Below are 12,945 nucleotides of genomic sequence, written 5' to 3' on the forward strand. Positions count from 1 at the left end.
ATATGAAGATCCATATACAATGAAAATTTTTGAAAAGTGGTGGTCCGAAGATTTTGACCATCGAAATTTTGCAATAGAAATAATAGTTAGGACCAGAAGATTTTCTTCAAGGACCACCAGAGAAAAATGATTTTGAGAACTTTCCGATATCTTTGCTTTATACAAAAATAATCCAGTTTGGTTACTTTAAAAAAAAATTGGATAGACAAGATGTCCTTTTTTATCATAATCGAGACAAACATTGACGAATTTTAGTGCAGTTTAAGATTGTTCTTAAAAATCAAATAGTGATTTGTCTAGCAAAATTGAGTTAGAAGAAAGAACAAAGAAAAATGTCACGAACAGAGCACACTTTTACAGTCATGTCTACCGGACGTATCTTAATTTTCTATAAAATCATCGTAAACTTCATTTATATCACCCAACATAACAAAAATCTGCTATATTCGACGGCAAATTGAATTTTTGTTTTTTTGATCTTCCGTAGAATATCTCCAGAAGAGGTCCTGATTCATTTTTTTGGACTCTTCACCAGAAGACATTCTGGAGATGTGCAGAAGAGACCAATAAAACACGCCCATGCATTCTACTGACCTTAGAGTAATGAATGTTCACTCGTTTTTGTAACTCACTGCGTAACATGTTTCATTTCTATTTTCAGATTGTTGAGAAAGTTGAAAGGCATTTTGATTATATTTATTTGTTTCATATTAAAATAAAAAATGTTAATAAAATTATTATACTTTTCTTATTGTTTTAATGACGCCAGATTCATTAGTTGTTTTTGTCAACAATGGCCATGTGTTGACAATTTCGCTATAAGATAAAGGATAATTATCTCCCTTGCGCTTATTTGATTTTGTTATTAGTTTAATATTGTTTAAGTAAATTAAAGTTGTAATGTATGATCTTCATAGATTATCACTTTTTATAATTAGTCATAAATTATCTTGGAAAAATTCTGAGTATATTTAAATATTTTTGAAGAAGGAAAAATTATATGTAACCTTTGTACCGTAAATAATTAATTTAGTTATATCATCTAAGTTCAAATAATAGTTTGTCTTCAGACCAGTAGCTAATGTAAGGCTCACACATATTTATAATCAGTTTTTACTGATACTAGGTTTGCCTAGGTTGTAGACCAAAGATGTAGAAAAGTTATTTCTATAATTTTGAAAGTCCTTTCCTATTCACTACCACAGCGTGTTCTTTTACAGTCTTTAACATTTAAAATAAATAAGTATTTAATACAGTTCTAAATATAAATCAAAAGCTATAAATAATAAGTCAATACAAAAACGGGTTATAAAACTTTGGGTCCACTCGAATACTCAATTTATCTTGAAATGTAAGTAATTGTTATACTACTCAGAATATTATTTTACTATTGTTAAACTTATAAACTGTTGAATTTAATTTACCTTTTAGACAAGTTTACATTTGTTGATATTGTATACTGTTTTTGTTACTTAACATCATGTTTATTTAATACAAATATAAACATCTTTATTATCTTTTTATCCTACTGTCATAGCTCAGTTCCCTGAGAAGAACTATAAGAACTGAGATAGTCTAATGATCTCACTTGGCATCCATCGTCAGCACACTATATAGCTATTAGTATATTTGGTGAATAGAGTCATATATCTCAGTTATTAACACGACAGAAATAACTAACTAGAGGGGACGGAAGAATCCAAGCCCGACCCTCCTGTTACAAAATTTGGTGGCCAATGTGGGGAACGATGATAGCTCCATGGAGGTTTGGAAATAGTTCCTTACTATTAACTCTCTCTCTAAGGACGAGTCTTTCTTTCTTTGCTGCTTCCCTTGCCTGTACATTTACCTTCGGTTTTAAAATACGTTTAACTGTTTTGCCGGGGTCGATATAATTCATGTTGTCTACTAGTTGAGGGATGGTATTTACCACTTCTTCCGTTCGGGCTTTAATGTTGAGTTTGTGAAAATCTCTTAAATGCTGGAGTAGGTAGCATCTTCTCCCTAATTTCCTCTGACACAGACGACATACAATGATGGACGTTTTCTTGGTGTGAAAGCGGAGCCAGTGCTTACAATACATGCCTATGCTTTTGATTACAGGGGTTTCACACCCCTTTACCTCACAAGGCATCCCTTCATCAGGCCAATACTCTGGAATTTCTTCTTCAGAGGGTATTACAAAGTTTGCCACTGAAATTCCAGACATACTGAAAAAGGTAAAATGCAATATTAACAATTATAACTTTTTTTTAGGTAATTTTCCCTTAGGATTTATAAATCGTTTATTAGCACATGATATAGAATTTACTGATGCAGTACGTTCTGCCGCAATATCTTTTTCTAATAGGTGGCACGTTCTAAAATGTCGGCCCAGTTCACACCTGTATTTAAATTTCCTGTTGCACATAGTACATTTATACATAGGAATATTTTCTAAATGTACAAGTTTCCAATGTTTTATGTAACGTGAGTAGTTCCGGAAAAGTACGGTGTTACACCCGGTTACGTCGCAATGCATGCCATTTTGTGGAAATGTTTCTCTCAAATCATCATCTAGACGAAGTATTTCTCTATCTTCCATTACTATCATTTGGTCTGCTTCAGCCATTATGAGTAATGTCTGAAAAATATTTTTTTTTCTTTATTTAATTTCATATGTTTAAATATTAGCTAAATTGTTTAAAAATAGATATATATGTTTATCAAGAATAATGTATATGTTTCATATAAATTGATTCTTAGGGGGGAGGAATGTAACAATTTCGCTATAAGATAAAGGATAATTATCTCCCTTGCGCTTATTTGATTTTGTTATTAGTTTAATATTGTTTAAGTAAATTAAAGTTGTAATGTATGATCTTTATAGATTATCACTTTTTATAATTAGTCATAAATTATCTTGGAAAAATTCTGAGTATATTTAAATATTTTTGAAGAAGGAAAAATTATATGTAACCTTTGTACCGTAAATAATTAATTTAGTTATATCATCTAAGTTCAAATAATAGTTTGTCTTCAGACCAGTAGCTAATGTAAGGCTCACACATATTTATAATCAGTTTTTACTGATACTAGGTTTGCCTAGGTTGTAGACCAAAGATGTAGAAAAGTTATTTCTATAATTTTGAAAGTCCTTTCCTATTCACTACCACAGCGTGTTCTTTTACAGTCTTTAACATTTAAAATAAATAAGTATTTAATACAGTTCTAAATATAAATCAAAAGCTATAAATAATAAGTCAATACAAAAACGGGTTATAAAACTTTGGGTCCACTCGAATACTCAATTTATCTTGAAATGTAAGTAATTGTTATACTACTCAGAATATTATTTTACTATTGTTAAACTTATAAACTGTTGAATTTAATTTACCTTTTAGACAAGTTTACATTTGTTGATATTGTATACTGTTTTTGTTACTTAACATCATGTTTATTTAATACAAATATAAACATCTTTATTATCTTTTTATCCTACTGTCATAGCTCAGTTCCCTGAGAAGAACTATAAGAACTGAGATAGTCTAATGATCTCACTTGGCATCCATCGTCAGCACACTATATAGCTATTAGTATATTTGGTGAATAGAGTCATATATCTCAGTTATTAACACGACAGAAATAACTAACTAGAGGGGACGGAAGAATCCAAGCCCGACCCTCCTGTTACACAAGTATGACAAGTAATGAGAAAATTCAGGATTCATGAATGCTCTTTGAATTATTTGAAAAGTGGAAAAAAGTCTACTTCGGAAGTTGGGATCACTAAGAACAGCCTTACTATTTCAGTTATTTAATACCTGGTAATGTCCATGAAATAAACAAAATAGGGGGAGTTACTAGAAAAAACCTTGAACTTCTACAGATCGGCATTGTCTTTTAAAATTAAAGTTCCGTATTTTGCGGAAAATAAAACGCACCCCTAAATAAGGCGCACGGCCGTTTTTTGGGGGAAGAAGTGTTTTTTTCCTTACATAAAACGCACCTGAATATAAAGCGCACCCTAATGAAAATGTAGTATGCATTCTACTGACCTTAGAGTAATGAATGTTCACTCGTTTTTGTAACTCACTGCGTAACATGTTTCATTTCTATTTTCAGATTGTTGAGAAAGTTGAAAGGCATTTTGATTATATTTATTTGTTTCATATTAAAATAAAAAATGTTAATAAAATTATTATACTTTTCTTATTGTTTTAATGACGCCAGATTCATTAGTTTTTTTTGTCAACAATGGCCATGTGTTGACAGCGTGGGTGTCCATTGAACTTGTTGTTTTGATTAAAATTAGTTTGGTGTTGATTGCTCGTTAATTGTTTCAATTGGAATCAAGGATTTTAATCTTTCTTGAAAATGTATTCATTAAAGGTCACTCAAGCCATAAAACTGCCATTGTTTACCTTGATTATTACGTAATACCAGGTATACCTGTAGCCACATGTTAACTGGTCACACATAAGCCAGGGGAAAACAAATTATCAAATTAAATTTGAAGAATTTTATTGTTGTCTATAAAATAAAAGTTTTAGTTTAATAGCTTCAAACATTTTTAAATTTAAACTTGGTTGAATACTACGAACAAAACCATTCAGTTTCTGCAAGTCATTGTCTATTTTTAACTGAAAGTGAGATGGGCCACGGAAAGGAGAATTCAAATAAGACGGCGATATATAAATGTCTTAGCATATTAAATTATGAAAATTAATATTCTTTTCTTCATTTCATACATCCGATAATATGTGGCTACAATATTTCCTGAAGATATTTCATTTTGAAACACAATAAAACGAAAAGCAGTTACTCCTCAATAGTATATCCTGTATGGTACCTCTTTTCAAACACGCTTATCTTTCTTTGTTTATGAAACACTTTAAAGGGTTCATTTCAGCACATGGTTATCACCATCGTCATTAAAAGAGACTTGAAATATTGGAAAGAAACACAATCACTTCCTTTATTATTCCTTTAGGAGATTTTATTTAAAAACACATTAAAACAACAAACCATTACATATTTATTGTAAATACACAATTAATATCCTCTATGGTACCTCTTTCAAACACAGTTATCTTTCTTTGTTTATGTAATGAACACACATGGTTATCAACTTCGTAAGCCAACAATGAAATAAAGAACAAATGATAAAGTATATATAATTTTATTCATAACAAAATATGCCACATGAATAATTTATCAAGTCACTGCAAGCACTTGACAATCTGAAGGTCTCCATAAAAAAAATCCAGATATAATTTTTTTTTCACACTTGCCCTGAAACACTGAAAATATACGTACATAAAGCGCACCTGAGTATAACACGCAGGGACAATGACAGAGAAAAAAACCTGCGGCTTATTTAACGAATTTAACGGTTATTCATATATGTAACATTAAGAAATAGTTCTATACTCTTTGAAACTTGGTAAGCAAATGAGATAAGTCCTTTGAGTATTTGTAAGAAAGGCAATTTGTTTGTTATTTTTCCCAACATGAATGTCTTGCAGTCAAAACTAACTTCTATCGGCTTATGATGACATGATACATGTACATGCACATCCTTGAAGATAGATGAATGTGCTGTAAAAATCCTGAAACTCCCACATATACATGTAATAACAAGTTGAAAATGGCCCATACAAAAATGTTTTGTTTGTTAAGGTTTGTTTTAGTTCTAAGTTTGTTTTTTTTACAGGTTTAAGAAGAATGAACCATAATGGCACTCAATAAACAGCTAACAATAAAAACTTCCTGGACTTTCCAAGGGGATATTGATAGTTTGTTGGTGAAATATGAAAATGATCAGTAAGTAAATTTTTTGCATTTTTAAGCTCTGTGAATTTCAAGCAAAAAGAGTTATGTGACATTACGTAATTACAATGTATGTTTATATATATTCATTTTTGGAAATTCAAGACTGTAGCACTTTTATGTCAAATGAGGCAAATGTCTTACTGGTATATTTGTAATTGATTTCAATGGTTACACAAGGGGTATTAAACTATTCTCAGTTCTCATTATACTATTACTTTTAAGTCTGTGATTTGTTCAATTTCTTTTGTTTCAGTGTTCAAGTATTGTTAAGAATGCTGGCAATTAAAAGTCATCATTTTATAAATTGTTTGCACTTTTTTCTAGGGAACTACAAATAAGAGCTTCCTGAAATTTGTCTTCGGTCTTGCTGCTTCATATGATCATGCTATAATATTAATGTGTGTTGCCTTTTCAAACTATCATTGTCCATTGCTCTTCATCTTTTTGTTTACCAAATATTTAAAGCAATGGTATCATTAGTGAGCAATAGCTCACAGCAATGGTATCATTAGTGAGCAATAGCTCACATCAATGGTATCATTAGTGAGCAATAGCTCACAGTTCTACTTTTTCTGCTGCCTTGAAAGAAATAATTGCATGTATGGCATGTATGGTAGTGTCACAAGTTAATTTTGATAAATATGTTTATCTTCATGATCTTTGAAAGAAGCAGATAGTGAATTTGATATTACTTATGTTTGAATTAAAGAGGTAAAGTTTTAATTGAAAAGTATATTTCAGAAATGAAGAAAATACTTCACTGACTGAAGATGAAGACTCAGAGTTATCTCCCATCGTTTTCTCCAGACCTGAGAAGGACAGTGATAGTTGTGTCCTGTATCTGAAAAGTTGTCCAGGAAAAACAGTGTCAGTTAAATACCTTGAAATACTAAGTGATAGGAAAACAATTGAGATTTACCATAGAACCGAGGGTTATTTGTTTTGTATGAGAGGACATTCTGTAGCTAGTGATGAAGGGGGGACAATCTATAGATGTTCATCAAAAATAGATTTCATCTGTGATAATATCTCTTTAAAGGTTTGTATCAGAAAAAATAAAAGTCTTGTTCAGTCATTTTGTGTTTTTGGTGACTTTCAATTATTACTGACTCAGTACATATACTTGTAGCTAAATAATGTATCACAAAGATTATTGCCTTTATTGCTATATTTACTTCATAATAATTTATTTGGCAAATAAAACATATTGAAGCCTTTCCTAATGCCAACATGTACAATAGCAATACATATATATAATATCAGGGTACTAGATTAAATCCTTGGTGACTTCTCTTTATTCTCTCTTTTTATTTTGTTTTAGTAAATTAGACCAACAAGTACGTACATGTAGTTATTCAGCAATGTAAAATATTTCTTCAGAAAAATAAAAAGGCCATAATAAATATTCTAAGAGTTTTGTCCAGCCTAAAAAAAAAATGTTCTTATATTTTAATGTTGAAAATGGAAAATAAAAAAAATACAGATGATGATGATAATCTATTTGTAATTAAGATTTAAAATATCAAAATTCAATTTTCTCTTAGACAAATCTACAATAATAAAACCTTTTTTTCAGTTACCAGCAAAGACTGATGTTGATACTATCAAGTTATATAAGATAAAACTAAACATTAGCATTGCTGATAAAAAGGAAGACAACCCTTTCTTAGGGAGAACCATTGATTTGGAGAAAGTTAAAGATTACTTAGGTGATATTCCTGAAAGTGCCAAAGGTCTTTATAATAGTATGGAGGCATATCAAAAGGTTTGATATTTAAAGTATTACTTAATGTTCATTTGTCATAACCATGATAAGATCTTGATTGTTTTGGTCAGGGGAAGATATACAAGTAATTTGCTTTCCCATTTTATCGTATGTGCCTTTATTTAATGTTTACATTGACATACCAATACAGTCATGACAGTCTTATATATGAAGTATTCTGAGATTGCTCTGACATTTTAACTGCTCTCTGTAGGAGATTGGATAGGTTCCAGTCAATCTTTAAAAACAGCCCCTAGTTAAAGAAAACCAATGAGACAATTATCTACCAGAGTTCAAATGACTTGATATATAAGCAATTATAGGTCACACTATGGTCTTCAACAAAGAGAAAAACCCATACTATATAGTCTGCTATAAAAGGCCCTGACATGAAAAATGTGAAAAGATTCAATCGGGACTAACAGCTTAATTTATAACAGTACAATTTCAAAAAATGAATCCATAAATGTGTCATTAGCTATTTCTCAGGAATTAATAAAGATTGGGTCATATAATTTTTTATGCAGATGCAACTTGGAGAAACTTATATAACCATTTGCCATAAGATGGTGGTCACATGACCCATAGTTTATAGTGGAGTTTCTTTGATCAAGTTTTTAAGCCTGATTACTTATATTGAGTTTTATGTCCACATTCTGTTCTCATCATCATATAACTTAATGTAAGGCTGCATCTATATATCTAGAGAGTCTCTTTAAATTTTTTTTATTCACTTTCATTAAGAAACTAATGTAATTAGATCAAAAATCCAAAGTGACATATAAATTGAGTCAAGGATGCTTCTAGGGGAGTAATGCAGCCTTCTGGAAAAAGTTTGCCACTTTGACCTACATTTTATACTCCATTGAATTGTGTTAAGTATTACAATTGAGGTTCTTTTCTAATGTTTAATCTTGTTAAAAAGATGTATTAATGTCATATAAACAGTCTCCCATGAAAAGCAGGTAACTCTGAACATATTTTCCACTTCATTGATTCATATTTTTGAATTTACCATCAATGTTTATTTCTCAGATTATAAGAGACCTACACTTCGGTTTTTTTTATACTTAATTTAAATTTTACTTTCAACTGTTATATTTTATAAATGGTATTAATTTTTACTTTGTTAACTGTTTGCCATATTTACATAATTTATCAAGCGAATTTAGGGATGATTCAAACTAATTTATCATAGATTAATTTTTTGTAATATTTTACAGAATCAACAATCCATGACAGCAGCCATGTCAACAGGAAGTAGTATGAATATGGGAAATTTAGGAATGATGGGATTGATGTCTGCTCTGATGGGAAATTTAAATATGTCACCATCTGTTAGGCAGTCAAATTCTCCCAAACCGAATGAAGCAAAAAGTAAAGAAAAAGTAATAAATGATTCTGATTCTAAAAGTTCAACAGAAATGGAATCAGTGACGACAGATAATACATCGGATGATGTCAGAACTCCATGCAGGAAAGATGAAAATGTTGAAAAGACTAAAAATGACCCTCCTCATACATTACCACAGAAAAGCAGGTTGAGTAATTTATTGAATGGTGTTGAAAGTGGACAAAGTGATTCTGGAATGTTCAGTATGTTAAAGGAAATCTGCAGTACTGTGTCAAAGCAGAGAGATGCTCCACAGAAGAATACAATATCAATTAGGTCTGTATAAAATAAAATAAGTTTGTCTGTTTGGCCTCAACAATTTATTAAAACAAAAATAACGTAGAAGTGAAAACAAAAAATGTGCATCTGGACAAATATTTGGTCCATTGCAGTGTATGTTTGTGTTCATATTCATCAATGCACTGAAGATAACAATAACTCACGTAAATTAAATGTGTAATACAACTAACATTGATCTGGGTTGAACACATTCAGACAGACATTTAGGAATCATTTCGTATATTTACAAACATTTAAGCCTCAAATCAAGAAACACTTACCCTTGTCACCATAAGCAATAGTCATGTGGAGCATATATATTTTATTCCAACATGGGCACATTATTTCATGCTTAATATGCAGAAAGTTAATTGGAGGTATACCTCTGTGAAACAGCAACCTAACAACACAAACAATCAAGAGAAGCAACATACAGTGTTCAACAATAGACAGGTACTGGTACAATATGTCAAGTTCTTAATCAGCCTGTTTATATCGAGGACATAAACTGTATCGTAAATGGATGAAATCTTTAGACATATAATGGCTCAGATGCTTATTTGGACAGTTTTTTACTGTACACAATTCTCATAAATACAAGATGTGTAACAATCAATCTTTTACATGCAATTACAAAAAAAGTGACACAACTTTTTTTTTATTTTTACATTGTCTTTAAAAAGTTTGAGTTGGGATAAAGAACATGAAGAAAATGGTTGTTTGAGTTACCAAGGAATATAAGATTTATATTGTTTTTAGTTATTTGCATGCTTTATTTTATAGTGAAATGAAAAAAGAAAAAGAAGAGAAAACAATACAAGGAGATGAATCTGTTGGTTCAGCTATAGAAGAACAGTTACAGAAAACAGAAGAAAGACTTAAACTTTATGTTGATAAACAGCTAACTAAATTAGAAGAGAGATTGAATGAAAGATTAGACCAAATTCTAACTTGTACATGTAAAAAGGATGATATACAACCTCAGGAAACAGAAGAATCATTAAAATTAGATCTAACTAAACAATTATCTGAATTAGAATATAGAATGAATGAAAAGTTTGATAAAATATTGAATTTTGTTTGTAAAAGTGACGATATAAAACCTCCTTGAAAACAGTGTAATTTGTTGGATGCATTTTGATCAAATTGACTTGTATCAGATAGGAGGTTCAACAGAAAGCTGTTAAATCAACAGTTAGTTCAGTGCCGACTCAAGATTTGATGTGATATGGACATGGTCAGGCAAATATAAACAAACACATAGAAACAGGAATTCAGTTAAAACAACAGAATTCAATTTGTTACCATATATTTTACAAAGATCAGTGCATATAAAGCAAAGTGAATGTAAACTTGTTACTTCTACTCAGACACCATATATATGGGACTTTCAGTTAATTTTAGAAATTGTATTTAAAATCGAAAAGAGAAGCACGCTTTAAAAAAATGATATGCAACTTGCACTTGAAATTTTAAAGTCATGTTTGGAAATCAAATATTTTGTGAAATAACTGGATTATTATTTTATAATTGACAAAATTAAATGTACAAGGTAAAAACCTTTTTTTTCTTGTTTGTTGTTGTTAAATATATATTTTTCTGCAAAAAAAAAAAAAAGATTCAAAGATGCCAGGGACAAAGTGGCAAATGTATAAAATGTACTGAACAATAAAAGATAATAAAACAATGGATTTAGTTTTCCTTATGAAGTTGATGTTTATTTTAAAGACACTGCCTTTACCAATCATTGTTTGTCATATTAAAGGTCTTAACGAAATTAGCAAATATTACATGTTGAAAGATGTACATTGACCTATAGTTGTTAACTTCTACACCATTTGGTCTCTGCTAGCAATCATACCACATATTTTTATTTTTATATAAACAATTTGATATTTTGATATTTTAATTCCCTTCTATAATAGTCTGTCTGTCTGTCCATCCATCCATCCTTAAATCAGATTAAAGTTTTGTTAACAAGTTGAATGTGGTCACATCAAATTGTAACTTGGTACTTATGTTCATTGAGATGTAGACTTTTTAAATGAATGATATAAACCAAATTAGGGAATGGACGGACAAACACAGAATGCCCCATAATATTGTAGACAGAAAATAAAAAGAAAGATTTGTTTGTTAATTTTAGGGTATTTAACATTTATCATTCAATTCAAGAGTTCTGCCTCTGTATAATCTGAACAATTCTCATGTCTGATGTTGTCTAACAGTTACCTTTCAAGAATTATTTTCTCTAATATTCCAAAGATTTGTAAATTGTATTACTGCATTGTTAATCCTTGTGGTCCGGATAAATAGATATGTCATGCCAAGCAGTAAATCCTCAACAAATTATGATGTGAAAAGAATACCAAACCTTCTAAATGGTGGACTGACATAATAGGAAGAATTTTTTCAACATGCTAGATGACAGGAAGATGTGTCATACATTATTCTGACTCTTATAACTGACCTGACATATTCCTAACTACAACCACAAGCAAATGACAATTTTACCTTGTTTGGTTTTACACAGCCTGCATTTCACAAAGAGTGGTATTACTTAGGAGCAGTCATAAATGTTATTGTAAACTACATCATAATGTGAAATATAGAAATGACATTAGTTTTATCTGTAAAATTGAGAATGGAAATGGGGAATGTGTCAAAGAGACAACAACCCGACCATAGAACAGACAACAGCAGAAGGTCATCTGTGCTTGGATGTGCAGGGGGTTCCATACTTTTACTACAATACATGAGTAGAGAATGTGTAATTTTTCTATCATCTATTTTTTATTTTTGTAAAGGACCTGTTTCAGGTATAAAAGATTTAAATAATTAAGCTTTTTACACATATATTTTGTGATATTTTGTTATATAGTATAAAATTGAGAATGAAAATGGTGAATATGTCAAAGAGACAACAACCTGACCAAAGAGCAGAAGCAGAAGGCTACCAATGGGTCATCAATGGAGCGAGAATATCCCGCACCCGAAGGTGGGCCTCAGCTGGCCCCTAAATAAAAATGTGTACTTGTTCAGTGAAAATGGAAGGTTACTGATCCATGGTACTTTGGTCATTTTGCATGATTACATTGGTACTAACAATAAGGTAGTATATTGATGGTCACTTAATATTTCAAATGTCCAGGTAAAAAAAAATCTTTGACTTTTACAGATGATCTGGAAGGGGTTAACATAATAGAGAATTATGTGCAAACAGTGCAGAATAAAGGAGAAAAAAAGAATAAGAGAATGATGACCAAAATAAACAAGCACTCTGAGAGTATTGCATGGCAAAACATAGTCCCCTACCGGTTGAAAATTCATTGTACTTGAACAAAATGCTAACTTGTCTATCATTTGTCATGGTGTAAACTATATAAAAAAAAATCAAATCAATATCTTCAAGCATGACGAAAAAAAGTGTGGAAAACTGATTATTAATTTGCATGGCTGAATTTTCGAAGTCCAAGGACAATAACTCTGCACAAAATCATCAGACCCGAACAAATTTCAAACTTGATCTGTAACTTGTCATGGTCAAACCATATACCAAATATCAAATCAATATCTTTAAGCATGACGAAAAAAAGTGCGGAAAACTGATTATTAATTTGCATGGCTGAATTTTCGAAGTCCAAGGACAATAACTCTGCACAAAATCATCAGACCCGAACAAATTTCAAACTTG

General features: G+C 30.6%; 1 protein-coding gene across 2 annotated transcripts in view; it reads left to right on the top strand.

Moving 5' to 3' along the window:
- The window catches only part of LOC127736074 (uncharacterized), a 28,499-nt gene extending 17,561 nt beyond the window's left edge, over positions 1 to 10,938 (top strand). For both annotated transcript variants that reach the window (XM_052246573.1, XM_052246574.1), the window contains exons 2-6: positions 5,696 to 5,805; positions 6,556 to 6,853; positions 7,391 to 7,579; positions 8,803 to 9,248; positions 10,035 to 10,938. In XM_052246573.1, coding sequence (XP_052102533.1) covers positions 5,717 to 5,805; positions 6,556 to 6,853; positions 7,391 to 7,579; positions 8,803 to 9,248; positions 10,035 to 10,362 — 1,350 coding nt within the window. In that variant the 5' untranslated portion in view covers positions 5,696 to 5,716 and the 3' untranslated portion in view covers positions 10,363 to 10,938. The remainder of the gene's footprint in view (positions 1 to 5,695; positions 5,806 to 6,555; positions 6,854 to 7,390; positions 7,580 to 8,802; positions 9,249 to 10,034) is intronic.
- Positions 10,939 to 12,945: the final 2,007 nt, after the last annotated feature.

This window comes from Mytilus californianus, unplaced genomic scaffold, assembly GCF_021869535.1.
Source record: "Mytilus californianus isolate M0D057914Y unplaced genomic scaffold, xbMytCali1.0.p SCAF_3, whole genome shotgun sequence".
In the NCBI taxonomy this organism is placed as follows: domain Eukaryota; kingdom Metazoa; phylum Mollusca; class Bivalvia; order Mytilida; family Mytilidae; genus Mytilus; species Mytilus californianus.